The sequence below is a fragment of the Dipodomys ordii genome, unplaced genomic scaffold (assembly GCF_000151885.1).
Source record: "Dipodomys ordii isolate 6190 unplaced genomic scaffold, Dord_2.0 Scaffold11, whole genome shotgun sequence".
In the NCBI taxonomy this organism is placed as follows: domain Eukaryota; kingdom Metazoa; phylum Chordata; class Mammalia; order Rodentia; family Heteromyidae; genus Dipodomys; species Dipodomys ordii.
In genome coordinates this window covers 3,164,094-3,191,962 of record NW_012267227.1, presented here as the reverse complement: position 1 = coordinate 3,191,962, position 27,869 = coordinate 3,164,094, and the positions used below count along the sequence as shown (strand labels likewise).

Genomic DNA, 27,869 nt, shown 5'->3' with positions numbered 1-27,869 from the left:
GCTCTACCACTGAGCCACCTTCCCAGCCCCTCCTTCAGTTTTTCTATTCTATCTCTGGAACGCCTTTGAATTAAATCTCCTTGATGCTCTTCAATCTTTATTATTATTATTATTTTGGTTGGTTGTGAGGCTTGAACTCTGGGTCTGGGCACTGTCCCTCAGCTCTTCAGTTCAAGGCTAGCACTCTACCACTTGAGCCATAGTGCCACTTCCAGTTTTCTGGTGATTTACTGGAGATAAAGACTCTCATGGGCTTGGCTGCCCAGGTTGGCTTTGAACAGCGATTCTCAGATATCAGCCTCCTGAGTAGCTAGGAATATAGGAATGAGCCACCAGCGCCTGACTCTTCAATCTTCTTATACTAATTTCTCCTATTTTTAATCTATCTCTTTTTGGAAGACTTTTTTTTTTTTGGTCAGTTGTGGGGCTTGGGCGCTGTCCCTGTGTTCTTCAACTCAAGGCAAGCGCTCTACTGCTTGAGCCACAGTGCCTCTTCCAGTTTTTGAGTGGTTTATTGGAGATAAGAGTCTCAAGGACTTTCCGCCTCAACTGGCTTTGAACTGCGATCCTCAGATCTCAGCCTCCTGAGTAGCTAGGATTACAGGAAGGAGCCACCCGAGCCTAGCCGCCTAGCCAACTTCTTCAACTTTCTATTCTAACTTAGTTGAGGCTTTCTTTTTTCAGTTCCTCTGAATGATAAGAACTTTCAGAGAATCACTTGTTGTTCCTAACAACCCAGCCTATCAAGCTATGTTTCCACCCACGAAGAGTTCACTGTACTCAACTGGATTTCACTCAAGACTTTAAAAAAGTCCAAAAAGAAAAAAAAAAAAAAAAGGATTCACAAAAGGGTCCTCATACTAAACAGAGAAGAAAAATTTTAAACCAATCCAAATGAAATCAGAAATAATTTTCCAAAACCACTATTACTCCAGGAAGAAAAAAGGAAATTCCAACTTCTTGGTTTGTTTGGTTTTTTTTGGGTCCAGTTGTGGGGCCTGAACTCTGGGCCTGGGCGCTATCCCTCAGCTCTTCAGCTCAAGGCTAGCGCTCTACCACCTGAGACACAGTGCCACTTCCGGCTTTTTTCTTTTTGCTTATGTGGTGCTGAGGAATCGAACCCAGGGCCTCAGGCATGCAAGGCAAGCGCTCTACCCCTGAGCCACCTTCCCAGCCCCAATTCCAACTTCTTGGATACCCACTCAGAAACAAGTGACTCACAACAACAAATAATCTCAGGTTATCATATACTAAAGCACACAGCATGATGGACTGAGCTAGATATGCAGTCCTCTAGACCTCTATCCCCCAAATACTGATATGCTTCAGGACTCTAACATTCACAGGCTTGACACCCAACACATTTCTACCTTGCTGTTATTTTTGTAGTCTATTATACGTGGATCAAGGTTGTAGGGCTAGGTTAACTCAATGATTAGAAATCACATAGATGTTTCTTAGTCACTGACAACAAGAAGCAATTATTTCACTAAGTGACTCTTACTCTAGTCAACCTGGGCAAAAATCAGTGCATAATCAGCTAACTATAGATAGACGCAGTTCACCCTTGCTATTATGTGTCCATTCAAAAGGAGCCCAAGTTTACAAAGCAAGCCAGCATTCTATCAAGTCAGGCTGGGGAGGCCAGGAAAAGGAAATAAAGGCAGTAAGTACCTGCACTGATCCCCCATGGCGGTCTGCAGCCAAGTGAGACGTCAGGTATGAGGTATTGGTCTGCCGGCTGGGCTGGATTTCCCACTCTCCTCGGCGCTCTGACGATGCAGTCTGCTCAGGCATTAGGAAGCATAAGAGCAAGATATGGAAGGAAAGGTGAAGCAACAGCAAGCAGTAACAAAATCAAGTACATTAGTGCCCCTGTAGCGTTTTGGTTTTTGTTTTAGGTCTTAAACTAACAACTGCTGCAAAGCACTGAGAGAAAGTTAGTGTGGCTACATTCACTTCAGCCTCATGAGCCAATACTCAAGTCTACACCACATCATCCTCATCCAGATACACAAGAAGTTTTGCCCAAAGGGGAGGGGCAGCCAACCAAAAGCTGGAATCACCTTTTAGCTTCCATACTGGTTAAAATTCCAGGAGTCACTAAGCAGATCATACTTAGAATTTTAAGATTCTTAAAGACAGGGCTGGGATTGTGGCTTAGTGGTAGAGTGCTTGCCTAGCATACATGAAGCCCTGGGTTCAATTCCTCAGTACCACATAAACAGAAAAAGACCCAAGTGGTGCTGTGGCTCAAGTGGTAGAGTGCTAACCTTGAGCAGAAAAAAAAGAAGTTCAGGGACAGTGCCCTGGCCCTAAGTTCAAGCCCCAGGACTGGCAAAAACAAAACAAAACCTTAAAACAGTCATTTCACTGACCAAAAATCTATCTGCCTAGACAGCAGTCAGCGGAGAAAATTCCTGCATTTAGCATAAAATAATGTGTTTTCCTTAACTACGGAGGCTACTACTCTCAAGATTAACCTCCATGAGACTTTCTACTGAGATAAAATCAGCAGTGGCTGAAATATGTTTTCTTATGGAAAATGTACAAATTATCTTTTCAAAAGCAGGTTCATTTGTCAAGAATAAGGAAAGATGGCGAATTAAAATAAGGCTTGGGGCTAGGAAGGTGGCTCAGTGAGAAAGTGCTTTCCTTGTATGTAGGAGGCCCTGGGTTTGACTCCTCAGCACCACATAAGCAAAAAAAGCTGGAAGTGGTGCTGTGGCTCAAGTGGTAGAGTACTCGCCTTGAGCTGAAGAACTGAGGGACAGTGCCCACACCCAGAGTTCAGGCCACACGAATGACCCCCCCCCCAAAAAAAGGCTTGTTTTCTTGTTTTTCTAACTTATAACCTCTAATTTGGAATGAAAAAGAGTTTCCTAATTGACATGACCACTATGAATTATCTTGCAGAAAGCAAAAGGAAAATCTTTTCTCAGTAAAAGGACACTGCGTCCACCTTTGCTGCCACTCAGGCTCTCTTCATTCCTTCTTTACCTGTTTTTTAGATCTCATACTATTCTGATCTTGCTCATATGTGACTTTTGTTCTGAAGAATCTGTATTAGGTGCCTCTTCCCCTGGCTGAGGAGGTGTTAGCATCATGATGCTCAGCTGTTACAGTCCTAAGGCTCTACAAAAATGAAAAATGAGTAGTTGGAGAGGCAGCAGTGAGGGATTAGTAAATCAGATTTTAATTGCTGCTAGTATTAGAAATAGCAGCAGGGGATAGGATGGAGATTGCTGCTCTGCATGAAAACCAGTAAGAAGCCTATAAATCTTAGATATTTTCATAACCATTAATGTTGTGCTCTATAAAAAAAGAAAAGGAAGAAAGGATGTAGTGGTCTGAGGCTCTATATTCACTATCTATCTCCAGGACTTGACAGACAAGAGTTGTTTAAAGCTCACCTTTAAGTCACCTCAAAGGTATTTCCCATAAACCATGTGTAACTTGGTCATTATTAATGGAATATGAAGTCACATAGGTGACAGCATTGTAAAGGATCCTGCTCAGGGAATCAGTAGATTATATAAGAAAGCAGCTGTATTAACTTGCTTGCTATGAAATTTTACAAAAGAGGGGTCTGTCTGGTTTTGTACTGATAGTCTAACATTAAAGTCAGAACACTCCAGTGTCTCCTCTGCAATCTCCCTGTGTTCCCCTCCACCCCCGCACTTTAAGTCTTATTAAATTGCTCAGGCTGACTCCTAACTTGAAATCCTCATATCTCAGCCTCCTCGCAAGCTGGGATTACAGATATGCACTACCATGCTGATTGATAGACATTCATTCAGATGTTTAATTTTCCAAAATAAGGTGGCAGTGTATATCATATTCACACTATTTTATAAACTTACTGAAATAATGTGTTATGTCCACAGAACTCTTAATCTCATTTATTCAGATGACTCGGGATCTGAGACTAAATCTGCTTTTAATATTAGAATTAAAATCTAAAGATATTACTCAGAAAACTAGAATCTATAAGTGATAAGTCTCTTCAGTTCCATTTAAGACTTCATATTTTTGTAATATTTCAAAAGAATTTTAAGCTCCTGAATTATTATATAATTCTGTCAGTTGTCAAAAAAATTAAATACTTAAAAAACACCTAGACAGGGGATGGAAGTATGGTTCAAGTGGTAGACTGCCAGCCAATGAGCAAAAGTCCTGAGAAATACTGAGTTTGAGCCAAGCACTGGTGGCTCATGCCAGGAGGCTGAGATCTGAGGATCACTGTTCAAAGCCAGCTCGGGCAGGAAAGTCCCTGAGACTTATCTCCAATAAAACCACTAGAAAACCAAAGTGGCACTGTGGCTCAAGTGTAGAGCTGAGGGACAGCACCCAGGCCCAGAGTTCAAGGCCCATGACCAACAAAAAATAAATAAAATTAAATAACTGAGTTTGAGTCCCAGTCTTGAACAAAGCATCCAGATATTTATTTACAAGCTATTTAGTGTTCTTTAAGAGTTCTATGATACAAATAACTCAACTGATTCTCTCATGAATACTGTTTATACATTGATTTTTCAGGCAGATAAAATTGAAAAAAGATAAAATTGATATAGTTTAATGGTAGAGTGCTTGTCTAGCTTATATAAGCCCTGGGTTTAATTCCCAGAACGGGGTGTGTGTGGGGGGGTGTGGGGTGTGTGTGTGTGTGTATCGGAATGGGCTGAAAACATAAAAACACATACACTAATTTGTATGTGTATTGGTGGGGAAAACAAGCTCTCTCTGCAAGCTAAGCACGTATTCTACCACTGATTATACCACTAACCTTCTTATGCCCTACAGGCAGGTACCAGTGAGAGAGACCTGGTGGACTTTGGTTCAGAAGAAAAAAGACAGAAAAGTTTTTTTTTTTGTCGCTTGTGGGGCTTGAACTCTAGGCTTGGGCGCTGTCCCTGGGCTCTTCAGCTTGAGGCGAGTACTCTACCGCCTGAGCCACAGTGCCACTTCCAGTTTTCTCGTGGTTTATTAGAGATAAGAGTCTCACGGATATTTCTGCCTGGGCTGGCTTTGAACCTCGATCCTCAGATCTCAGTCTCCTGAATAGCTAGGATTACAGACGCGAGCCACTGGTGCCCATAGAAAAGTTTTTGAGAAACCAATTAACTAGCAAAATGTTGGACTGGAGGCTGGTTCAAAGGGAGGAGTTCTAGCCATGAACAATCAAGCTGAGGGCCTAAGAGGCCCTAAGTTCAAGCCTCACAGTACCAACTTTCCAAAAGGCAGAGAGATGATCAATTATTAATAATTATATTATAATAGTATTTCCATTCTTACGGAAATAAACATAACTAGAGCTTGTTTATATAAACTTCTGCTAACTTGTTGGAAGAATTAAGATTTTTATTTTAATGAAAATAGTAAATCCTTTTTCTTTTTACTTTTGGTAGTACTGAGGCTTGAACTCAAGGCATCACACTTGCTACACAGGTGCTCTGCTGCCCAACCATGCCATGCCATGCATGCATTCATACTTAAGCTGCTGTTTCAGTTTCTTCTTGGGTTATTTTGGGGATAGGGTTTTGTTGTATATACAAGCTGGTCTGGACTGCAATCCTATTTAGTGCTTCCCTTTGTTGCTAGAATGACAGATGGGTACCAATATTCCCAGCCATGTGCTTCCTCAGTGGCTTGGGAGAACAGGTATGGACCACTACTGAGATGATTTCTCATGAATTTTTATGTTGGGCTGGTTTCAAACTTAGCTTCTTATTTAGCTAGGATCATAGGATTGAGCCACTTGTGTACAGCTTGGCCTGGCTATTCTTTAGAGAGGGTCTCATTTCCACTGAGATGAATGTTTGGACTTCAATCTGTCTATTTACACTTCTATAAAGCTAGGATACTGGTTGAGAAGGGGATTCATGAACTTTCTCCACCCCACCCCCACCCTGATCCGTGATCCTCACTAACTTAGCCTCCCAAATAGCTGGGATTACTAGCTCGAGGCAACAGAACCCAACAACAGCAAGCTATTTTCAACCTTCTTTTTTTTTCTTTTGTGCTGTTATCGAGGTTTGAACTCAGAGCCTTGTACTCTTTGGCCTTTCTTGCTCAAGGTTAGTGCCCTAAGGGCTGGGAAGGTGGCTCAGTGGTAGAGAGCTTGCTTTGCATGCATGAGGCCTTCGGTTTGATTCCTCAGCACCACATTAGCAGAAAAAGCTGGAAGTGGGGCTGAGGCTCAAGTGGTAGAGTGCTAGTTTACAGCTGAAGAGCTGAGGGACAGCGCCCAGGCCTAGAGTTCAGGTCCCATATGACAAAAAAAAAAAAAATTAGTGCTCCACAGAAATTGAACCAGAGTTCCACTTCCAGCTTTTTGATGGTTAATTGGAGATAAGAGTCTAAAGGAGCTGGTTGCGGTGGCTCACGCCTGTAATCCTCCTCAGGAGGCTGAGATCTGAGGATCATGGTTCAAAGGCAGCCCGGACAGGAAAGTCCGTGAGACTCATCTCCAATAAACCACCAGAAAAAAAAAAAATAGTGGGTGGCACTGTGGCTCAAGTGGTAGAGTGCTAGCCTTGAGCCGAAGAGCTGAGGGACAGTGCCCAGACCCAGAGTTCAGGCCCCATAACCAAAAAAAAAAAAAAAGTCTCAAGGACTTTCTGTGGCTAGCTTTGAATTTCAATCCTCAGCTCACAGCTTCCTAAGTAGCTAAGGATTATAGGTATGAGCCAATATAGTGTGGCTCTCCTTCAATCTATTAATATACACATGGTTTGAAAGTCTTTTTTTTTTTGGTCTGAGATTGGAAGTGGAACTTGGTAACTGACAATTTACTGGCTGGTGCTCTTACCACCAGAGCCACACCTGAATTCTTTTTTTGGTACATTTTTTTATTGTAAAAATGCTGTACAGAGGGGGTTACAGTTACATGAGTAAGGTAGTGAGTACATTTCCTATTGAGTATTGTTGCCTCCTCCTTTGTTTTCCCTGAATTCTTTTTAATCTCCAAGACCATTGCCTGGCTACTACCACTTTCTGCACATAAAAGAACTACTTAAAAATCTTTAGACCTGCTGGGCACCAGTGGCTCATGCCTGTAATCTTAGCTACTCAGGAGGCTAAGATCTGAGGATCCCAGTTCAAAGCCAGCCTGGGCAGGAAAGTCCATGAGACTCTTATCTTCAATAAGCAGAAAACCAGAAGTGGAGCTGTGGCTCAAGTGGTAGAGCACTTGCCTTGAGCTGAAATGCTCAGGGACAGGGGTCAGGCCCAGAGTTCAAGCCCCATGACTCCCCTCCCCTACCCGCACACAAAATCTTTTTTTTTTTTGGGGGGGGGTCCGGTCGTGGGGCCTGAACTCCGGGCCTGAACTCCCTCAGCTCTTCAGCTCAAGGCTAGTGTTCTACCACTTGAGCCACAGTGCCACTTCCAGCTTTTTTCTTTTCTTTTGGTCGGCCGTGGGGCTTGAACTCTGGGCCTGAGCGCTGTCCCTCAGCTCTTCAGCTCAAGGCGAGCGCTCTACCACTTGAGCTACAGCGCCACTTCCGGTTTTCTGGTGGTTTATTGGAGATAGGAGTCTCATGGTCTCTCCTGCCCGGGCTGGCTTTGAACCGCGATCCTCAGATCTCAGCCTCCTGAGTAGCTAGGATTACAGGCGTGAGCCACCGGCGCCCGGCAGCTTTTTTCTTTTTGCTTATGTGGTGCTGAGGAATCGAACCCAGGGCCTCAGGCATGCAAGGCAAGCATTCTACCACTGAGCCAACTTCCCAGCCCACACAAAATCTTTAGATCTTATATTCCTTCTGAAATTAAGAACCAATTGTCCACCCCAGCATTACAGGAGCTTCAAACAGTCCTAACCATTTTCCTAGCCTAGGATTCCTTTATTCATATCAACTATTTTAGCTAAATCAAACTAGACACATTTGCTGCTGTTCATGTATTCTATCTGGTTGGAATGCCTTGGCTGTCACCAATTAATTCTTCTGAGATAATTTCATACAACTTCTGTCATGAAATAGTCTGTCATGCTCTGACTACAATACTCACAATGCTTTTTCTATTGTTTTGTGTTATACTTAACTAGCTCCCTGGCTTATCCACTTGTCAGCTCTTTGAAGACAAGAACTCTTATCTTGTTATCCACAGGACACTTTTATCAGAGCAGGTTCTCAAGCTCAAATAGGGATAACTATGTACCTTTGGCAAACGGTATGGCTTGGTGGGAAAAAAAAACAATAACAACAACAACAAAAAACTATACATTAAAGAGGACACTTGGCTCAAGATCTTTCCCAGCAGAACTCTGCATTCTTGGTAAATGGAATTCTAGCATCTGTTTTTTTTCCCTCTTTTTGTGCCAGGCCTGTGGTTTGAAATCAGTGTCTGGGTGTGTCCCTGAGCTTCTTTTGCTCAAGGCTAATGTTGTTGAGTCTCAACTTCACTTCTGGTTTTTCGTGGTTAGTTGGAGGTAAGAGTAACATGGGCTTTCTTGCCCAGGCTTGCTTCAAATTGCAATCCCAGCTTCCTGAGTAGCTAGGATCACAGGTGTGAACCACCAGTACAGGCTTCCCCACCTCTTCTCCCTCCCCTCCTCCCCCCTTTGATGCTGGTACAAGGGCTTAAACTCAGGGGCTTTTCTGTTCACAACTGGCATTCTACCACTTAAGCCATGCCACTAGTCCAGCACTTTTGGGGGATCAGTCGTAGGGCCTGAACTCAGGCTCTGGGCACTGTTTCTAAGCTCTTTCATTCAAGGCTAGTGCTCCACTACTTTAAGCCACAGCTCCACTTCTAGTTTTCTGGTAGTTAACTAGAAGAAGAGTATCACAGACTTCCCTGCTTGGGCTAGCTTTGAACTGCAATCCTCATATCTCAACCTCCTGAGTAGGTAGGACTACAGGAGTGAGCCACTGGTGCCTGGCTTTAGTCTGACAGTTTTTGTTCATTGAGAATTGGGAAGTCTCATGTCCTTGCTGGGTGTTAGCCTCCAGAGTAGCTAGAATTACAGAAGTGAGTCAATGGTGCCAAATAAATGTATGCATTTCTGTTATTCTTCACCTATATACTTGAGCCTGTGCATCTATGAGATATATTTTTAAATATTTTCTTGTAAAATGTCTGTTCATATGAAAAGAATGGGGTCAAGAGGAAGGGTAGCAAGCTAATTTGTTGTGTGTTAACAGTTATTATATAATCTATAATTTTCTTCATTTATCTATTGATGCTTAGGTTTTTGCTTATTGATTTAGATTACATAAATTTAAAAATTCAGAACTAAAGAACAAATGGCAGAACACCAGCTGTGAGCAAAAAAAAAATAAAAAAAGCCAAGTGAGAATGCAAGGCCTGAGTTCAAGTCATAGTACTGGACACATGCGCGCGCAGGTACGCAAATACACACACACACACAAATACAGAGTTAAAAACTTTTGTTATATTACTTCACAGACACTTAGTCCTTTTTCCCCTTATTTTTCTCTTTTGCAGTGCTGAGAACTACACTCAGCACCTCAAGCATGATAGGCAAGCAAGTGCTCCAACACTGAACTACACCCTTTAGCCCTTTCTAAAAATGTTCTAGATCCCTAGTGTTCTAAACAACTAGTACTGAAGGACAGATAACACTAACACGGTCTTTTCTGATCATGTCTGTCATGATACCTGCCACCTCTAGAATTAATCTGGGAACAGTGGCAACAAGTGGTGTGAAGATTCCAGTTTATACCCAGGTTAGCTGGAAATTCAAATTATCTTCCCCCTCCCCTCTCTTAATCAGTTAGAACAGATCAGAATTGGCATAAGCTTCAGATTGAATTGCAGATGAAACCAAGTGGACTAGCTAGTATATTGGGCTAGTAACAGACTGCCTCATATCCTGAAACACAACCAGTTCCTTTCAATCAGCATACTCTGTCAGGCCTAGAGTCCTTAGATTATATGCCTCATAAAAGGTACCTTTTCCCCTATCTCAATCTAACTACATATGGCCCGAAGGTTACTAGAATGTTACATTAAACCTGTGAGAAATGGCAATCTTTTTCTTCTTTAACTCCAGAATAGACAATAATAGTGAGAAGATGGACAAGTTAGGTTTTAATATTAGCTATGAAGAATGGGCTTGGCTGAAATAATGAAGAACCAACATATACCTGATTTCGAAGAGGCTGTTGCTGTGATGGCCGATCCCTGTGTGTGTGGCTTTCTCGAGTTATTGCAGATGCACCAGAATCTACATGAACTGACCCTACTGGAGTAGGCTGAAAAGATAACAGTCAAATAGGAAAAACAAGTCCAACCTGCTGTCTGTGTAAGGGACAGTATCATTCTAAGTCTCACAGGATATTAGTAATATTTTTCAGCTATTCACCTGTTTCAGTATCTGCTACATAGAGGTCCTGTGGGGCACTGGGAAGAACTATGAATTCAAGTATCTTAGGGAGCTGGGTTCTACTTCTAGAGAAGGCAAGTACCTTCATAGTACTAACTTGTGAATTGTTCAAATAGAACTGACAACCTTCCCCACCACCCCCAATCTAAAACAAAAAACAACAACAAAAAAAACAAATGGAACCAAACTAAATTGGCTTAAGCACTTGGAAGATAAAACAGAAGTTTGCAGCTAGTATGAGCTAACACAGTGAGCCCTTGTTTCTTTACAATTCCACTGAGTGTGGTGGCTCATGCTTGTAATCCTAGCCACTTAGAAGTTGAAGATTGGGAGGAATGTAGTTTGAAGTTTGAGACTACAAATGTAAGACCTATTGGGTACGGAGGAACAAAAGAGGCTAGGAATGTGGCTTAAGTGGGAAGAGTACAAGTACAGGTCCTAAGTTCAAACCCCAGTTTGACAAAAAAAAAACAACAACAAAAAAACAAAAAACTAACTCCTAATTCCAAAATCTTATGAAAGCAACTTATGTCAACAACCTGAAAAGACTGACAAATGTAAAGTCTACACTCAAGGCAATTTCTCTCCCCAATACTAAAAGCAGAAAGATGGGCAAGAGAGGCAGTGCTGGTCTGAGAAAGGAAGTTATGGGGTAAAAAGACACTTACAATAGGTCTCCCGACCCAATCGTAGGCATAGTCAAAGGTGTAGCCTTTTCTTTCAAAAAGGTCTGTGAAGAGGGTCCGTAAATACTCATAATCAGGTTTTTCAAAGAAGTCTAATCGCCTAACATACCGAAGGTAGGTTGCCATCTCCTCTGTAAGGAAAGAATTTTGAAAAGGTTATGCTCTTAGCTAAATGCTTCCCATGGAGGTAAGGTATGGCTCACAGGGATATTTGCAGAAACTGCATGAAATCAGTAACTTCTTTTTGGACCACATAAAAGTGATACAATTACCTTGGTTTGATTAAGAATAAAAGCAAATATAAATTATGTGGAAAGCATTCTACTGCAGTAGTGGACTTGGTCTACTTTGAAGCTTCAATCACACTTGAGTATCCTTTTAGCATCCTACCTGGAAAGTTCTCACAGAGTGCTTCAATGGGAGTATTCCTTTTGGTGTCACCGATTTTTTGATATCTCTCTTTTAATGTATCGGCCTGTGGAAAGTAAAGAAAGGAAGTTACTCAGAAGGAGGTACTAGGTATGGGAGGTTCAATTTTTTCAGACATAATGGTTGTTTTATTCAAATCGGCAAGATGTGTTTTAGTCAATCTCATATTTTTTTTCTAACACTAACAAATAAGTATATATAGAGATGGTGCAAACATTAGATATGTGCAAACGTTTACTGGGTTCTAGAAAGTGACTTGGAAATTTGTCTTGTGTTTTCAGATAAATGCCATTAAGTATGAGATTAAGTTTAGCTAGGACAAGGAAACAGAAATATGTCACATTATTTTCAAAGCTGAAGAAACTCAGTAAATATAGCTGTCCTAATCTAAAAAGCACTGTCTAATACAAGTGAGCAAAACAAATGCAGTTTCACTATATACATACTGAAAAGTTGAATAGGAAAAAAAAGACCAGAAGTGAAAAAAAAGACTCTTCAATAACGTGAATCCAAAAGAGAAATAATTATTTGTGGAATAGTTGTGGCTAATGGCAAGTGTGGTATGTCAGGACCTTGAAGAGGCTGAAATATATAGTACGCTTTGGGACACTACACAGAGCATATGGTCCATGGACCAACAATGGTCTCTTGAGGAATATTCATCTAGCCTGCTTCATCTAGAATTATGCAATAACAGTTGCTAAAGAAAGTTGAAGAGATTTAAAATCTATCACTGCCACTAAAATAATTCATGAACCATGAGAGAGTTTCAAGCAATTAGTAATACCAAACAATAATGTCTTTGTTTTGGCTACATGATGAGCAAATATTTAAAGCTGTTGGGCCTAGGATGTAGCTCAAGTAGTGCAAGCAAGAGGCACTGGGTTCAATCTGAAGGAAAAGAGAAAGGAAGGAAAAGAAGGAGGAAGGTAGGTCACTCAAAAAAATTCTGGGGGCTGAGAAGGTGTTAGAGTGCTTGCCTTACATGCATGAAGCCCTGGGTTTGATTCCTCTGGACCACATAAGCAGAAAAAGCTGCAAGTGGCGCTGTGGCTCAAGTGATAGAGTGCTAACCTTGAGATGAAGACTGAGGGACAGTGTTCAGGCCCAGAGTTCAGACCCCATGACAGAAAAAGAAAAAAAAAAATTCTGTCACTATCAATGAGAAGATGCATATGAGTATGACTAGAAGACATTGGGATGAGATATAAGGAGAGGAACTTGAGGGCAAGGAAATAAAACCTTATTGAAGAGAATGAGGAGCTGAGATTGTGGCTCAGTGGTTGAGCACTTGCCTAGCATGTGTCAAACACTGGATTTGATCCCTATCACTCAAATAGTAAAGAGGGGTGGAGGGTGAGGATATAGAAACCTTACTTTCTAAGACAATGTCCTAGAAAGCACAGCAAAAGCAATGAATCATTTTACCCTCTGGAGAGAGACGGTGTAGGAGTTCTCCAAGCTACAGATTCTTTCTACACTAATATATTGGGGAAAAAAAAAAAGACTTAAGATGGTTAGAAGCTCACCATTTCCTAGTTAAGAGACACAGCAATTATACTGTTTATGGCTATGTTAACTGTGAAACATACGGAAGTGGCGCTGTAGCTCAAGTGGTAGAGCGCTAGCCTTGAGCTGAAGAGCTGAGGGACAGCACCTAGGCCCAGAGTTCAGGCCCCACAACCCAAAAAAAAAAACAAACAAAAAACAAAAAACTGTGAAATATAAGCACTGTTTTGATACCTCTCCAATACATCTTACAAGTAATAGCTAGTGTCTAACATGGTATATTTATTTAATAATGCATTTGAACAGCAATGTTAAATCTGGACTTTCATTTTAGTCAGGTGGGTGCACAGCCTTCACAGGATGAACAAATAGTTTCCATTTCCCCTTAGAAGCATACACTGCTAGCTTTTCTGGTAAAATGTGTAGCAGCTGCTGTCATCTATTTGTTCCAGAAATTCCCTGACATTCTGGGAACACTCCTCCTGCTGGGATAGCATCGCACAGAGAAAGCAGCACTGCCAAGGCTGTGAGACAATGAGAGGAAAGATTATGAAAAACCTAAACACAAAGAGGAAAGGAGTAAGAATGTGAAGACGACAAATGTGAACAGCACAGAGCTCTCAAAGCCCAGGTGGGCATTTCCAAGGTAGGCTAATGTAACCAGTCTGTTTCTCATCTCTGCAGACAACCTCCCCCTTTGTGTTTCTCTGAGACACCAAGCCAACAGCCCCTGCCGTTACAACTGAGCACTTTCAAGGATACCTTGAGTCCTTGCCAGGGTAGGCTGCCTCGGAGGAAATACATGAACATATGGCCTAGGGCTTCCAAATCATCACGCCGGCTTTGCTCTAAAAGGGAAGACAGATCACACGTTATGTTGGCAGTTATTAAAGCAGAAGGAGGTTCAAAACCAAGTAATCCCTTCAGAAACCCTTCTGCTCTGGAAAGGCTCTGCTGACTAATTCTCTGAATATCTAAATCAGGAGTGGTACTTTATATCAAAACCAAAAACAAATGTAGACTTCCTTTTGTCAGTTGCTGGCAGATAAATAGCAAGTACAAAAAAAGCCTAAATTAAAGCCAAACTCTACTCACTAAACAGTGAGTAAACTATTCCTCACTCGATGTTATCACCTGCCCAGAAAGTGAGATAACAAAAATGAAATGCTATTTCCAGTATATAGGCTACAATTACCCTCTCTCTCTGGTTACTCACAGGGAAAGGAAGCAGCAGATTAAGCAGCTGAAGCTATTAAAATAGTCCACTCTGGCAAGGCCTGCAAAGATACAAGCCATAGAAATGCCTGGTGGACATGCTCAGCAAATTTTTTTTGGGGGGTGGGTCCAGTCGTGGGGCCTGAACTCTGGGCCTGGGCGCTGTCCCTCAGCTCTTCAACTCAAGGCTAGCGCTCTACCACTTGAGCCACAGCCCCACTTCCAGCTTTTTTTTTTCTTTTTGCTTATGTGGTGCTGAGGAATTGAACCCAGGGCCTCATGCATGCAAGGCAAGCGCTCTACCACTAAGCCACCTTCCCAGCCCCATCAGCAAATTTATATCCATCATACAAGTGTATACTTCAAAACTCAGTTTCATTAAAGAAAACACCAGTGCATCCTCTCTTAGTTCATATCTGTGTTGTGGAGACATAAAACAATTTGGGAATTCTCGGAAATTAAAACAACCTGAGTGAGGATGATGGCAGAATATTTAAGACATTTTTGCAATTTCATCTCAGAAAATACCTTAAACATTCTTTTGATGTCAGACTGAACATTAGTATATGCCTTTATTTCTGATTTGCTAATTATGATTCATGGTATATGTTTTATGTGTTCATTTTTCAAAATCATGTTTAGGGTTTTAGCAAAAGAAATTATAAAAGCAAAGCTAAGAAGCTACCTCCAACTGTATTTTTATTTCTGAGACAGGGTCTTGGTTTATAGCCCAGAATGGCCTCCAACCTTCTGCTTCCTCTTCCCAAGCACTAGGTTTATAGGCATGCACCATTACCCTGGCCAGGTACTACCTTCACCTTGATGTGGGGTTCCCCCAGCTGTGCAGAAAGCAAAACCCAAGACTGTCACATAGGAGGAAAAGCTACCAAACTAAACTCAAAATAAAGAAGCACAATATGTTTAATTGCTTCATGAAATTATAAGAAATTTGTGTAAGAAAGAATGAATAAACTCCATAGGTTAGATGAAGAAAGAAAACTTTCATAATGGAAAGAGGTCCCTATGACTAGGTATGTAGCTCAGGGTAGAGGGCCTGCTTAGCCTGCACAGGACTCTGAGTTTGATCTCCAACACACAAAAAGAGAGGAAGAAAAGGAAAGCAGGCACCCCCATAGAAAATAAAAACAAGCTAACAAAAAAAAAATGAAGCTGTGAATGTGGTTTAGTAGTAGAGTGCTTGCCTCGCATGCTGAAGCCCTGGGTTTGATTCCTTAGTACCACATACACAGAAAAAGCCAGAAGTGGCGTTGTGGCTCAAGTGGTAGAGCACTAGTCTTGAGCAAAAAGAGGCTCAGGGACAGTGCTCAGGCCTAGAGTTCAAGCCCTGGGACTGGAAAAAAGAAAAAAAGTAGTTTACACGCACACACACACACAAACTAAACATCAGACCTGGCCTACACGGCTTGTATGATTTTTGCAATAAAAAATATATAATTGAAAAGCCAAGCACTGGTAGTTCATGCCTGTAATCCTAGCTACTCAGAAAGCTGAGATCTGTGAATTGTGGTTCAAAGCCAGACCAGGCAGGAAAGTCCGTGAGACTCTTCGATTAGTCCCCAGAAAACCAGAAATGACACTGTGACGCAAAGTGTAGATCAGGGACTGTGCCCAGCCAGGTCTCAAGTTCAAACCTCACAACTAACCAAAAAAAAAAAAAAAAAAAGTGTGTGTTTAATTGAAAACAAACCTAATTCGATGAAAACTGTTAACAGAACATAAACAGAATTGAAAAGCAGTATGTGTGAGTTTCTAATACCTTGTACAAATAAAGCAACACAGAATAAAGCAACGCAGAAACTGTAGCAAATTCTCAGACTGAATCATTCCTTATCATCTCTCCATTTTTATATCTACTTCCTGTGACAAGAGGTCCTTGGATAATAAAATATTCACTAAACAAATGGCTGAATTTTAGCTGAGCACTAGAGGGCGAACTATCTACATCTTCAGAATTAACAAGGGAAAATTTCATAGCAGAGTCAATTATAAAATGAATTTTTAAAAATTCAAATTAAGTAGAATAATACAGCAAATTTAAAATCCTGAGAACCATAAATAAATAGCTATAGAAAATTGAATAACAGGAAAAACAACAGTTACTAAATCAGATCAATGACCTTGGTTTTGGCTCATCCTTTCCATTAATTTAACTCAATTAAATTAAGTCATTAATTAAGTCATCAATTTTGGCCCTCAATTTCCTCATCTAAAATAGTCTAAAATTCTAAAATAATTAATGACAAACAACTAGGACATTAAAAAAAGGAGTGAAAAATAGGAACATACTTTTTACACTTTGGGGGTTTTGTGGGTACCAGTCCTAGGGGCTTGAACTCAAGGCCTGAGGGTACTGTGGCAGAGCTACATTGCTCAAGTCTAGCTTACTACCACCGGAGTCACATCTTTACTTTTTTTTTTTTTTTGGTGGTTAATTGGAAACAAGAGTCTTACTGGACTTTCCTGCCTAGACTGGCTTTAAACCATGATCCTCAGATTCCCAACCTCCTGCTACAGCTAGGATTACAGGTGTTGAGAGCCACTGGAGCATGGTTCTCAACACTTTTTCTTATTCAATATTTCCAGATGCCCTCTTCACTTGTTCTGGGAAGTCATTTTCATTTTCAAAAAAAAAGGGTTCTTCACACCATCCTTTATGATCAGAAAGATATGCTTGATGATTTATCCTTAATTTTAATACGATTTTAGATTAAATGTATTTTGTTCAAAGAAAGACGTGATTGTAACCCATTATTTCTTACCCTAATTTTAACTACAACATCCCTCAAATTAGGCTGTCTCAATCAGGGCTTAGACAGCGGAGAAGGTAGTTTATCTAATTTGGGAATGTCAGAGTGGGGAGCTTTTTCCCATGTCCTGCTCCATTATAAAAGAGCAGTTCTCTCCAAGTCATTGGACAATACATCTCTCCATGTTTTTTCCCTCTCATTATATATAAAAGATGCAACATATTTAGAAATCAATAGAATTAGAGCTCCTATGCAGACCTCTGGGGTTTGATACCTGAGACAGAATTTAAAGGGTAGCAATACTTATTCTCAGCATTGTGGAGGAAACAAAGCATGGTGGTGGGTTGGATCAGACTTGAAAAACTGTATCTGAGGAAATCAATCCAAGTCTGAGATAAATTTAAAGTTCTAGATAGCAGTAATGACAGCACAAGAAGAAATGAAGGACCCTACTCTGATACAGAGTAGGTGGCTTAGGACAGACTTTTTTGAATAATTAATAATAAGGATGATTACCATATGGAGTGGCCTTGCTATTATCAGGCACTAGGCTAAACACTTTTATATACATTATTCCACAAACCTTATGTTTATGCATATTAATCACTATACAGGATGTATGTTAAAAGAACTATTTTCACATCCATTTTATAGATGAGATAACCAAAGCTGAGGGAGGACCTTTACAGGACCAAAATCACAACTACTACCAGGTAGGATCTATATTTCTTTTTCTTTTTCTGGGGGGGGGGGGTCCGGTCATGGGGCCTGAACTCTGGGCCTGGGCGCTGTCCCTCAGCTCTTCAGCTCAAGGCTAGAGCTCTACCACTTGAGCCACAGCACCACTTCCGGCTTTTTTCTTTTTGCTTATGTGGTGCTGAGGAATCGAACCCAGGGCCTCATGCTTGCAAGGCAAGCACTCTACCACTGAGCCCCCTTCTCAGCCCTATATTTCTTTTTCTTAATCATTGAAGCATACCTTATATAAACTAAGGAGATAACAATCCTGTATCTATTCTTGATCCTCCTGACAATAATAATAAAATCAGGATAGAAGCCCAGGAAGCATGGATTAGATCCATAACCTCTAGAGTTTGTCAGTTAAACACTTATGACTTTACCGTAAGACTCAGTCTTTCTCCTATAAGCAGATAATTCTCCACTCGCCACCCCCCCTCACCATCCCCCCGTCCCCTGTTGTGGGGCTTGAATTCTGGGTCTAGGCGCTGCCTCCCAGCTCTTCAGCTCAAGGCAAGTGCTCTACCACTTGAGCCACAGCACCACTTCCTCAGATCTCAGCCTCCTAAGTAGCTAGGATTACAGGCGAGAGCAACCAGTGCCCCCAAACTAACCAATTTGTTTTGGCATGAAAATGAGGACAACCTTCCAGTCTAATCACATTTAATAAAGAGGATTTCCACATGGTTGAAAACATTCTGACAGTATTCATTATTTCAACTGTTTTTTTTATCATACTATTTGTAATGTCTTCTTTTTTTTTTAACCATCATTAGAATCCTGACCTGAATACTTGCAAAATTTATTTGATGAGGCAACTTAGTAGACGCTATAGTGGCCTTCAAAATACTTACTAGTATGTAACAGCTTTGCATTTATAAATCTTACATAACTAGCTCTGCAAAGAGTATAGAAACTGATAATATTCTCATTACACATAGTTTTTCTTTTCTTTTGTTGTTTTTTGTCAGTCATGGGGCTTGAACTCAGGGCCTGGGCACTGTTCCCAAACTCTTTTTTTTTTTTGTTTTTGTTTTTGGGTCCGGTTGTGGGGGCCTGAACTCTGAGCCTGGGCGCTGTCCCTCAGCTCTTCAGCTCAAGGCTAGCGCTTTACCACTTGAGCCACAGCGCCACTTCCGGCTTTTTTCTTTTTGCTTATGTGGTGCTGAGGAATCAAACCCAGGGCCTGTAATCCTTGCTACTCAGGAGGCTGAGTTCTGAGGATCACAGTTCAAAGTGAGACAGCTCAGTAAGACTGTGAGACTCTTATCTCCAATAAAGCACTCAGAAAATCAGAAGTGGTGCTCTGCCTCAAGTGGTAGAGTGCTAACCCTGAGCTGAAGAGCTGAGGGATAGCATATAGGCCCAGAGTTCAAGCCCCATGACTGACCCCCCCCCCAAAAAAAAAAAGACCTACTCAATCTTAGTGAAGCCTTCTTTCTCAAAACAGACACTAGCCTGGTGCCCTCTCTCTCAGGACTGTAATACATGAGGACTTTACATATATAAGTACCTGACCTACAATTATACTCACTCAAATACTATTATTTGGTTACAATAATCCACAATCTCACACTATGAGAAATGAGGTACCTAGAACCATATGTGAAGAATTAAGAATTCCTAAGTAATCAATAGGGTAACTGGTAAAATTATTAACTACCATTTCAACTTCTCAAATATAAAAATCACTTACCTTGGACTAGGAATGTAGTTCAGTGGAGTGCTTGTTGAGCATGCATAAGGCAAAAAATAAAAATAAAATTCACTTACCTTTTAAAGCAACAAATACCACAAGTTGTAATGCATGGGGATAAAAGTGTTATTGGAACAGAAAGCTGTTCAAATGACCTGCCCCGTTCATGGAGAAGAAAATAAACACACCTTTGCCAAGATGTGTGTTGATAGACATATATCTTGCAGTTCCAGTTAAACTTTTGTGCTCCCTATAAGGTATGTGTTTTTTGGTTTCAGGATCAATGTATTCCTTGGCCAGTCCAAAGTCTATAATATGTATAACATGTTCTTTCTTATTGCCTTGTCGGCCGATCAGGAAATTCTCTGGCTTGACATCTCGGTAAATGAGATTCTTTGAGTGTACATATTCCATTCGAGAAAGCTAAAAAAAAAAAACATGATAGAAATACTTTAAATAAGTATATTTTTTAAAATGTCCTTTCTTCCCTCTTTCCCTTCCTTCCTGCACAAGACTAGCCTAATTTACTTGTTGTAAAAGTTCTAAGAAAAATGAGGGCCAGAGAAGTTAATACTGGCCTGACATCAGTCAGTCAATAACAGAAGCAGGACTACAGTTTTTATGTTATAGTAAATACAACCTAAAATAATAATCACCCAGTATTATTTCAAATTTCATTAAGCTGTTCTACTTAGTATAAAAGGGAATCTTAAGCAATTAGATTGTAAATTCAAAAGTAAAGTCCATCTTTTAGTAGTTCCAAATGTTTTCTGAGTAATAGGTGAGTCAATCACCACTTCTTCAAACAAAGATATATTTGAGTCTTTCTTCTGAGAGCCTAACAAACTTCTCAAAAGAACTGTCACAACTGCCCTTGGCCAACCATTGTATATAATACACTAAAGAACTAAGGCAAATACTTCATCACCCAACTTTGAATGGAGGTTAATCCACTGTGTTGTATTGTCAATATTTTGGAATTTGCAATCTTAGGAATACATGATATAAATTCTATGTGTTTGAGAGCTATAAATGAAACATTGAAGAATTTATCTGAATTTGTCAAATTCCACCCAATCATCCTCTTTCCCTGATAAAAAAAAACTGCATGTTTCCAATTAAGTTAAGCAAGGTATTGCTTCAATGCACAAACTCTTAAAAGTAAACTACAGATTGTGTGAGCTCTGAGTAAATCATCTGCTCCTCCTCCTTCCTCCCCTCCCTCGCTGCTCCTCCTTCTCTTCCTTCATTTCTTATTTGCCTCAACTAGCTTCTTAAAATTCCATCAATCCTGTACTAACTCACTAGGTATTTACTACAGCTAACAAATTGACACCAGAAGGCCTACAAGGGTCCTGGTTAGGAAAGCTGCCTATCTTCTGGAATAACCAATGCCAACCTACCAATTGAATAGCAATCATTAACACTGTCTTCAAAGTAAATGTTCGGTCACAGAGATCAAACAAATCCTCCAAGCTAGGGCCAAGGAGCTCCAGCACCATGGCATTATATTTCCCACACGGCCCAAAGTAGTATACCTGTGGGAGACCTTCACCTGAAAAGAGAGGAAATGGGGTAGAGTAGGAAACACAAAAACAAACATATAAGATAACTGCATCACCAATGATTATGACATTAATTAAGTATAATTGGAGAGATTTCAGTTTCCTTTTATAGTCCTATTAGAAAAGTTAGAGTGAGCATAATAGTGTCAGTGAGAACTATTAATGGGTCGAAAGGGCTAAGTCATTTTACAATATGTTCAGATGAGCAGTTATTTAATATTAGAGTGCCAAAAGCATTTCCACTACTACTATATATAAAAGAGAATAGTCCCTGATCCATTATTGGATCAGCATGCAAACTATTTTTCTCAAAGGATGCCTGGAAAGTGCAATATCATAAAAGGTTCAAAGGACGGTTCGATGAGCTCAAAGGCCAGGCTACAGACCTTGCTACATTAGCTGATTTCATTAGCTACATGGAGTTGTCTGTAACTGCTACTCCAGAGAGTTCAGACGGAAGGAACATGGCCAAAAAGGGTGCAGCTGGCCCTAGGCCAGCACAACTGGTCCCTTCTCACAGGGAACCTACACAATGTTCTGTTTTCTATCAACTGGAAAAGTCAATTGACACTTAGCATTTAGTTGCTGATAAGTAATTATGCAAGGAACAGGAGGAACGAAAATATAAAAAACAATAAAGCTAGGTTTACTCCAGATTTGAAATTTGTGGTTATAAGAAGTCAAACTAGATTTTTCTCACCTAAATTACAACTTGTGAGTCAATTTCCTTACTTTTGTACCAATACTGGGGTTTGAATCCAGGGCCTGGGCACTGTCCCTTATCTTCTTCACTCAAGGCTAGCTAGGGGCTGGGAATGTGACTTAGTGGTAGAGTGCTTGCCTAGCATGCATGAAGCCCTGGGTTCAATTCCTCAGTACCACATAAACAGAAAAAGCTGGAAGTGGTACTGTGGCTCAAGTGGTAGAGTGCTGGCCTTGAGCAAACGAAGCTTAGAGACTGGCAAAAAAAAAAAAAAAGTGGGGAAGGAGGCTACCTAGCACTTTACCACTTCAGCCATAGCTCCACTTTGTTTTTTGAGCAGTTAACTGGAGCTAACCATGTCATGGGGACTTTGCTGCCCAGGCTGGATTCGAACCTTGATCCTCAGATCTCAGCCTCTTGAGTAGCTAGAATTACACATATGAGCCACCAGCCCTAGCTCTGATTTTCTTTTGGTAGTGTGTTACAAATATGAGACATTCAATAAATGTGTTAAATGGAACCAGGAGAACAGTAAATGGTTATGAGACCATGAATATGGTCCAATCAATCTTATCCTTTTCTCTTTTATCTCTTTCCCTCTTTCTTAAACAATTTCAACATGGAGCTGGGCACCGGTGGCTCACACCTGTAATCCTAGCTACTCAGGAGACTGAGATCTGAAGATAGCGGTCCAAAGCCAGCCCAAGCAGGAAAGTCTATGACACTCTTATCTCCAATAAACCACTCAGAAAGCCACAAGTGGCATTGTGGCTCAAATGGTAGAGCCCTCACCTTGAGCTGAAGAGCTGAGGGATAGTGCCCAGGCCCAGAGTTCAAGCCCTATGACCGACCAAAAAAAAAAAATTCAACATGGTTAACTGCTCTATTTTCATACATGTAAGAAAACTATCTTAGAACATATTCATCCCCATAGAGGTATCTCAGCAGGTACCCACTGCCCTCAACAGAGCCTATTTTAGTTTCCTGTGTTTTTTTTTCAGTGTGTATTAAGATTGCATCAAGGGGTTCACCATAATTATTTCAGACACACATATTGTGTTTTGATGCAACTACTAATTCTAAAAATTTCATCCTAACATACAGAAAAAAATTGTATCCCACACATTTACAGAACTTTTAGAACTTTATAACTTTTCTAAGCTGGACACTGGTGGCACACATCTGTAATACTAGCTGCTCAGGAGGTTGAGATGTGAGACTCTTATCTCCAATTAACCACCAAAAGCCAGAAGTGCAGCTGTGGTTCAAAGTGGTAGGCACTAGCCTTGAGCGCACAATAAGCTCAGAAAAAGTACCCAAGCCTTGAATTCAAGCCCCAGGACTGGTGAGGAAAAACAAACAGAAAAACCCTCCTTTTCTAGAACCACCCTACCCAATGCCTCTTTTTCAAATCTGTCATCCTAGGGAAACTAGAAAGTTACATATGCCCAGGTTGCTTTTTGCTTGTTACTAAACAGGGAAAACTAAAAAATAGATAGTAGGCAGGCAAGGAATAGACTCTACCGCAACTAGCCTTGAAGGATAAAATACATTCAGAAAATAAAATTTCAGTGATGTCAAAAACTATTATAGGGGCTGAGAAGTTGGCTCAGTGGTAGAGTGCTTGCCTTGCATGCCTGAGGCCCTGGGTTCGATTCCTCAGCACCACATAAGCAAAAAGAAAAAAGCCGGAAGTGGCGCTGTGGCTCAGGTGGTAGGGCACTAGCCTTGAGCTGAAGAGCTGAGGGACAGTGCTCAGGCCCAGAGTTCAGGCCCCACAACCGGACCAAAAAAAAAAAACAAAAACAAAAACAAAAAAACAAAAAAAACCCTATTATATAGAACATAAATTTAAATAAAAATATTCTTAAATCCCACCTGCCATGTATCTGATAAATAAAATCTGTAAATCTCTAGGATAGAGTTCTGAATTGGATTTCTCAGCAAGACTCATTGTCAGGTTTTGTATATTTCAAATAAACTGAAAAATGAGCTCTTCAAAATAATTGGGGGGAAAAAAAGGGCACTTCAAATTAAATCCATTTTTTCTTTGGATATAGATAGACTGGAAACAACTATAAATTAGTAAGAGTGGAGTATATATACTATATTCGATTATACAAAATTAGGAATGAACATATTGACAGAAAACACTCAAGTTGTTTGTATTATATTGTTTTTATTAATAATGGAAGTGGAGCTGTGGCTCAAGTGAAAAAGCTTAAGCAAAAAAGCTAAAGGATAGCAACCAAACCCTAAGTTCAAGCCCTAAAATGTGGCATGGCACACACACACACACACACACACACACACACACACAAAGATAAATTGGATTGGAGGATTGGCTCAGTTGGTAGAACACTAGGACAATGAGTAAAAATGGTTGGTACCAAGTTCAAGTCCTGGTCTTGGAACCAAAAAAAATAATAATATCATACTTCACTTCACGAAGTTACATATGCATACATCATAGCAATGGTTCTCACATTAATTGTAGAACCTGGGAAAAAGAATTGAATGTATATTACCTCTGCTTATATTTCACCCATACAAAAAAAAAAAAAAAAAAGCCAGGGCTGGTGGCTCATGCCTGTAATCCTACCTACTCAGTGGGCTGAGATCTGAGGATAATGGTTTGAAGCCAGCTAATCACAGAAAAAGCTGGAAGTGATGCTGTGGCTCAAGTGGTAGAGCACTAGCCTTGAGCAAAAACTGGAGCCCAGGACTAGAAAGAATGAAAAAGAAAAAAGATAGAAAGGAAGGAAGGAAGGTAGAGAGGATTTTACTGTCTAAAAAACAATGGAGGGAGCCAGGTGCCATGGCTCACGTCTGTAATCCTAGCTACTCAGGAGGCTGAGATCTGAGGATCACGGTTCAAAGCCAGCTAGAGCAGGAAATGCCGTGAGACTATCTCCAATAAACCACTAGAAAACCAGAAGTAGGGTTGTGGCTCACACAGTAGAGGGCTTGCCTTGAGCTGAAGAGTGCAGGGACAGCACCCGAAGCCCAGAGTTCAAGCCCCACAACCGACAAAACAAAAAACAAAACCATGGAGGGAGAAAAAAACAGTAAGAGACCAAAGTTCTTTTAAGAGAGCAGACTCAGTAGAAATATGATGCTTCTGGACATCCAGAAGCAATCTAGAATAACCAGGTACCTTAAGGATATAAGATGGTACAAGAATGGACAGAGCAAAAAAAAAAAAAGAAAGAAAAGAAAAGAATGGACAGAGCAGGGCTGAGAAGGTGGCTCGGTGGTAGAGTGCTTGCCTTGCATGCATGAAACCCTGGGTTCAATTCCTCAGCACCACATAAGCAGAAAAAGCCAGAAGTGACAATGTGGCTTAAGTGGTAGAGTGTTAGCCTTGAGCTGAAGAACTGAGGGACAGTGCCCAGGTCCAGAGTTCAGGCCCTATAATCAGCCAAAAACAAAAAGAATGGACAGAGCAAAATGAGAAGAATTTGAGTACCTGACAGCTGCAGAGTAACTATGCAATGTTTGACTTCTGTTTCTTCTAGGTTTTTCTACTCTGAAAGAAAAATAAGCTGGGTGCTGGTGGCTCATGCCTATAATCCTAGTTACTAAGAAGGCTGAGATCTGAGGATCATGGTTCAAAGCCAGCCTGGGTAGGAAAGTCTGTGAGACTCTTATCATCAATTAACAACCAGAAAACCGGAAGTGGTGCTGTAGCTCAAATGGTAGAGTGCTTGCCTTGAGCTGAAGAGCTGAGGGACAGCGCCCAGGCCAAGTTCAAGCCCCATAATCACAAAAAGAAAAAAGAAAAAAAAATTTCTATCTTAGCTGAACTAGTCGAACTAGCTGAACTATATGTGTGTGTAAACATATATATGCATGTGTGTATATATGTATCTGTATATATACACATATATATACATATATAAACAGCCAAATATAATCTAATTAATAAGCATGACTTTTGTTGGCTAACTTGAAAATCTGGGTACAATATCCTCCTTCTAGAGTACAAGCTAAAAGTCAGGCCTGCTTAGAAATGTAATATTAGCATAATGTCCCAGACTTGCTGCCAGTACTCAAAGATCAGTTAAAATGAGACAAATGATCATCTTGTTCTCAATAATCCTCAATATCAAATCTAGGTATCTCTTGCCAGGAGTTTTCACATTCAATAAGAATCCACAAAAGTATTTGGGGGTAATATCTGTAATTTCTAGCTACACTGTTAGTTATAACTCCTGCCTAGGAAATAAGGAGTTCCTGCTTGCTGCATGATTGCCTTTTATTAAATACCCTGAAGCTGCACAATGGCCCTGGAAAGTTTTGATGTATTAAACACAGTCTAGAAGCTTTGAAGCATTTCTAAGAGAGATATGAGGTCCAAGATACTAGTGTAGAAAAAGCTCAATTCAGTCTTGGATCTGGTATTTGATTCTGCCACCCATTCTGGCAAATACTTTTGCTTCTCTCTGGGTGTTGGCCTTTTCTTCTATGGAGTGAAAGATTTAAGCTGATTCCTTTTTTTTTTTTTTTTTTTGTCGGTCATGGGACTTGAACTCTGGCCTCCTGAGTAGCTAGGATTACAGGTATGAGCCAGCGTCCGGCTCCTTTAAACTGATTCCTTTTTAAAATCTACATTCTGTTTAAGGTTAAGATTTCCTTCTAGATTCTTCTTTGTAAAGCCACAAAATCAGGATGAATAAAACTCACCACCATGTTATACAAATTATGTGTGGTGTCACAAATCAAATTAAGCTGGTAGTGGTACTCATCTGAAAGTGTGTTTACTTAAAACATCTTGAAAACTTAAAAACAAAAACAGATGGACTGACTTTACACCTGCTAAATTAGAATTTCTAGGAGTAGAAGCAAACATAGTGTCTACAAGTGATAGGCTACTTTAGCTGGAAAACTGCATCTAGAAAGTAGACCAAAAAAGGCATTGCTTTATCACTAATATATTGTAAAGACTCAGGGAACACTGACAAACCAATTTTCTTAAGAAGTTCTTTCAAAATGGGTACCAGTGGCTCATTCCTGTAATCCTAGCTACTCAGGACTGAGATCTGAGGATCGTGGTTCAAAGCCAGCCCAGGCAGGAAACTCCATGAGACTCTTATTTCCAATTAACCACCAGGAAACTGGAAGTAGCACTGTGACTCAAAGTGGTAAAGCACTAGCCTTGAGCAAAAAAACTCGGGGGATAGTGCCCAGGCCCTGAGTTCAAGTCCCACAACTGACAACAAAAAATTCTTTCAGATCAGAACTGGACTCCATACTTTTTGAAAAGAATAATTTTAAGATTAAAAGTCTCTCCAGGACATGTAATTCACTAGAACTGCTTATACACAAAGATGCCCACCTAAGTTTGTTTTTTCGCATCACTGCCTATAAAGTAGCTGGTGTTTTACCACCAGAACTCTTTGGTTAGAGAATGCTACACAGTAATGGTTTATCACTTGAGCTGCATTTGAATGAAAAATCCTATGTGTTTCACTCGTATTTCGCATACCCACCTCAGAACTACTGCTTAAGAAACCTTAAATTGATCAGTAATATGCTACGGAATTCTTTGTGAAGACTCTTAGGGCAGAGCCTTAAATATAGCACAAGCTATACATTTGATAAATAAGATGCTTCTATTAAGTGATCAGGGAACAGAATAGTAAAGTTGGGCAAGGTAGGTAGGTAGATATTGTATTCTTTGACTTATTTTATAACAGAAACTAAGGTAGGTGTATAATCTCTCATCTGCTCTTGAAATAATCCATTAACAAGATCTATTACCTAAATTGGTAACCTGTACAGAAATAGTTTTTATGTTCAATCTCTCAAAAACTCAAATCACAAGTCTACATATATACTACATATATTGTACATATTGCCCCTGAATTAGACTATCCATCTATCAATAGTGGTTTTTTTTTGAAAATGCCAATCCTGGGGCTTGGACTCAGGACCTGGGCACTGTCCCTGAGCCTCTCTGTGCTCAAGGCTAGCACTCTACCACTTGAACCATGGTGCCACTTCTGGCTTTTTCTGCTTATGTGGTGCTGAGGAATTAAACTCAGGGCCTCATGCATGCAAGGCAAGCACTCTGCCACTAAGCCATCTTCCCAGTCCTCAATAATATATATATATATATATTTTTTTTTTTGGTCCGGTCATGGGGCCTGAACTCTGGGCCTGGGCACTGTCCCTCAGCTCTTTAGCTCAAGGCCAGCGCTCTACCA

The 27,869-nt window shown here is 40.5% G+C and overlaps 1 protein-coding gene across 2 annotated transcripts in view; it reads right to left on the bottom strand.

Annotated features, from left to right (window-relative positions):
• The window catches only part of Csnk1g1 (casein kinase 1, gamma 1), a 163,771-nt gene that overhangs the window by 21,032 nt on the left and 114,870 nt on the right, over nt 1-27,869 (bottom strand). For both annotated transcript variants that reach the window (XM_013010224.1, XM_013010223.1), the window contains 7 exons: nt 20,796-20,947; nt 19,581-19,815; nt 13,738-13,823; nt 11,428-11,512; nt 11,020-11,168; nt 10,113-10,220; nt 1,675-1,785 (listed from right to left, as the gene is read on the bottom strand). In XM_013010224.1, coding sequence (XP_012865678.1) covers nt 1,675-1,785; nt 10,113-10,220; nt 11,020-11,168; nt 11,428-11,512; nt 13,738-13,823; nt 19,581-19,815; nt 20,796-20,947 — 926 coding nt within the window. The remainder of the gene's footprint in view (nt 1-1,674; nt 1,786-10,112; nt 10,221-11,019; nt 11,169-11,427; nt 11,513-13,737; nt 13,824-19,580; nt 19,816-20,795; nt 20,948-27,869) is intronic.